The sequence below is a fragment of the Myxocyprinus asiaticus genome, chromosome 13, assembly GCF_019703515.2.
Source record: "Myxocyprinus asiaticus isolate MX2 ecotype Aquarium Trade chromosome 13, UBuf_Myxa_2, whole genome shotgun sequence".
NCBI lineage: Eukaryota > Metazoa > Chordata > Actinopteri > Cypriniformes > Catostomidae > Myxocyprinus > Myxocyprinus asiaticus.
This window is the reverse complement of record NC_059356.1, coordinates 50,836,748-50,840,449: the sequence shown is the minus strand read 5'-3', so window position 1 is coordinate 50,840,449 and position 3,702 is coordinate 50,836,748. Positions and strand designations below refer to the sequence as shown.

Genomic DNA, 3,702 nt, shown 5'->3' with positions numbered 1-3,702 from the left:
CATGAAACATTGATTTGAGTTTAAATTATTTTATTATCAGGAAAGCAGGACAGATGATTCGTAATACCCGGCTGAGTGGTCTGACCCATGGATGTGCGGTTGTTACTCAGAGACATCAGACCACTAGATGGCGCCATTGACCAATCAGAACAGAGTATTCCAGAGAGCTGTGAAATAATTACTGTCCCATAATAATCTAGTATATATGAATTCGGTGTTCCCGCGGGTGCTTAAACGGTCTTAAAATGTCTTAAATTCACTTTTCAAAATTAAGACCATAAAAAGTCTTAAATATCTTGTATGGTATAAGAAAAGTCTTATTTATCATTTATATAAATACTTACATTTGGGGACCGAAAAACAGGAATTGTGATATGGCCTAATGTGATTATTAAACTTTAAAAGGCTGTGATTTAAATAAAGATATAGTCTGTATGTGCTGCATTCTTCAAAGTGAAGACTTCTGGACGTTTGAGTGTCTGCACGGGGAGGTTTCACAGCTGTCACACACACACACACTCTCACATATACACATTCACACACACAAACATACACTCAAACACATACACACACACACATAAACATACACTCAAACACACTCTCACACACAAACACATACACAAACACTTACACACACAAACACTCACACACACACACTCACACACACACACTCGCACAAACACACTCACACACAAACACTTACACACACACACACATAAACATACACTCTCACACATACACATTCACACACACAAACATACACTAAAACACATACACACACACACATAAACATACACTCAAACACACTCTCACACACAAACACATACACAAACACTTACACACACACACATAAACATACACTCAAACACACACTCTCACACAAACACATACACAAACACTTACACACACAAACACTCACACACACACACTCACACACACACTCGCACAAACACACTCACACACAAACACTTACACACACACACACACTCACACACAAACACACACGCGCGTCTGTCAGTCAGTGTTGGGGCGGTTGTCGGTGATCATGGCGGCGGTGTCGGTTCGACGGTTCGTGTCTCTCGTCGGTTCGGTCGGTGGTGGTTCGGTGCTTCCTCGCTCTCCGTTCGTTTGGACTCAGTACCGGACCGCAGTGAGATCCACCACTGGCGCCATTCTGCCCAAACCCAAGAAAGTGCGTGAGTGACATCATCAATAAAACACCGATCATTTATTACAATCATCATCTGAATCAATAATCAACACGCGCTTCTGTTAGAAATCAAACAAATCGATGTAAATATATAAATGTGTCACAGCTGTGTTTGTTTACACGCTTCAGTTTTTCTTAATGATCTATGGTAATATTTAATATTAATGATGTGCAGTAATGTTTAGTATTATATATGGTTATATTTCTTTGGTTATATACAGTACATATATATATATATATATATATATATAGTAATAATAATGTGTAGTAATGTTTAGTATTAGTGATTTATATGGTTATATTTCTTTTGTTATATACAGTATATATATATATCAATCAGCAAAAAAGAAATGTCCCTTTTTCAGGACACTGTATTTTAAAGATAATTTTGTAAAAATCCAAATAACTTTACATTTCTTTATTGTAAAGGGTTTAAACAATGTTCACTAAAGAGACCTTTCTATTGACTCTGAAAAACACCAAAAGAAAGATGCCCAGGGTCTCTGCTCATCTGCGTGAACGTGCCTTAGGCATGCTGCATGGAGGCATGAGGACTGCAGATGTGGCCAGGGCAATAAATTGCAGTGTCTGTACTGTGAGACGCCTAAGACAGCACTACAGGGAGACAGGAGGGACAGCCGATCATCCTCGCAGCGGCAGACCACGTGTAACAACACCTGCACAGGATCGGTACATCTGAATATCACACCTGCGGGACAGGTACAGGATGGCAACAACAACTGCCCGAGTTACACCAGGAATGCACAATCCCTCCATCAGTGCTCAGACTGTCTGCAATAGGCTGAGAGAGGCTGGACTGAAGGCTTGTAGGCCTGTTGTAAGGCAGGTCCTTACCAGACATCACCGGCAACAATGTCGCTTATGGGCACAAACCCACCTTCACTGGACCAGACAGGACTGGCCAAAAGTGCTCTTCACTGACTAGTCGCGGTTTTGTCTCACCAGGGGTGATGATCGGACTTGTGTTTATCGTTGAAGGAATGAGCGTTACACCGAGGCCTGTACTCTGGAGCGGGATCGATTTGGAGGTGGAGGGTCCGTCATGGTCTGGGACGATGTGTCACAGCATCATCGGACTGAGCTTGTTGTCATTGCAGGCAATCTCAGTGCTGTGCGTTACAGAGAAGACATCCTCCTCCCTCATGTAGTACCCTTCCTGCAGGCTCATCCTGACATGACCCTCCAGCATGACAATGCCACCAGCCATACTGCTCGTTCTGTGTGTGATTTCCTGCAAGACAGGAATGTCAGTGTTCTTCCATGGCCGGCGAAGAGCCCGGATCTCAATCCCATTGAGCACGTCTGGGACCTGTTGGATTGGAGGGTGAGGGCTAGGGCCAATCCCCCCAGAAATGTCCGGGAACTTGCAAATGCCTTGGTGGAAGAGTGGGGTAACATCTCACAGCAAGAACTGGCAAATCTGGTGCAGTCCACGAGGAGGAGATGCACTGCAGTACTTAATGCAGCTGGTGGCCACACCAGATACTGACTGTTACTTTTGATTTTGACCCCCCCTTTGTTCAGGGACACATTATTCCATTTCTGTTAGAAACTTGTTCAGTTTATGTCGTAGTTGTTGAATCTTTTTATGTTCATACAAATATTTACACGTTACATTTGCTGAAAATAAAAGCAGTTGAAAGTGAGAGGACGTTTCTTTTTTTGCTGAGTTTATATATTTATATAGTAATAATATTGTGCAGTAATATTTAGTATCATATCTGGGTTTTACAGACATCTTTCGGTGTTGTCCGGATCATGATGGTTGTGGCTCCATTCCTGTATATTGGGACTCTGATCAGTAAAAACTTTGCAGCTATTCTGGAGGAACATGATATATTTGTGCCTGAAGATGATGATGATGATGATTAATCTCAGGTGAGTATGTCATCTTCAGATCATCACCTGTTTAACTGCAGCATTAAACTCTCTGTTAAATGTCTCTTGTTTTCCCACAGATTCTGCTGCTGGACTCTGTTTGCTCTAACTGCACTGAATAAACACTGGAAGAATCTCAGTTCTGTCATGCTGCAGTCTGTTGTCATTTTAAATAAGTATTCCTATAAACTCAGACACAATTATAACTTGATTATTCAAATGAACAGGATGGAAACAGAGAGGTGAAGTCAGTCACTTCCTGTTCATTTTGACATTTTTAACCATCTTTTTAAATACTGATATCAAAATGATTTAATCAAACCGAATGCAATATGAAACAAGACAACTATCTAATGCCAGAAAACATTACAGAATTAATCGAATCTATAGCTAATACTGATGTTTGTGCCATTGTTTTCCCACCAAAAATGATGTCACTTCCTGGAGGATGATGTCACTGCTTTCACAGGCAGAAAAGTGATGGACAGTAATTAAACACTTCTTAAGAGTCGTGTCCATGTGACTGTACGTGTTGCAACATAGATAGCACAAACACTATATATGTCTTTAGAAGTGATATAGGTGTGGGTGAG

The 3,702-nt window shown here is 41.2% G+C and overlaps 1 protein-coding gene across 1 annotated transcript; it reads left to right on the top strand.

Annotated features, from left to right (window-relative positions):
* Positions 1 to 477: 477 nt before the first annotated feature.
* Positions 478 to 3,177, top strand: LOC127450862 (essential MCU regulator, mitochondrial-like). The gene is made up of 2 exons (XM_051715284.1): positions 478 to 1,192; positions 2,966 to 3,177. The coding sequence occupies exons 1-2, from the start codon at positions 1,046 to 1,048 to the stop codon at positions 3,101 to 3,103; spliced, it is 285 nt and encodes a 94-aa protein (XP_051571244.1). The 5' UTR covers positions 478 to 1,045; the 3' UTR covers positions 3,104 to 3,177.
* Positions 3,178 to 3,702: the final 525 nt, after the last annotated feature.

Coding starts and splice junctions, on each gene's coding strand:
- LOC127450862 (XM_051715284.1), top strand. CDS start 1,046: ATGGCGGCGGTGTCGGTTCGACGGTTCGTGTCTCTCGTCGGTTCGGTC. Junction 1,193..2,965: donor TTCTGCCCAAACCCAAGAAA/GTGCGTGAGTGA, acceptor TGGGTTTTACAG/ACATCTTTCGGTGTTGTCCG.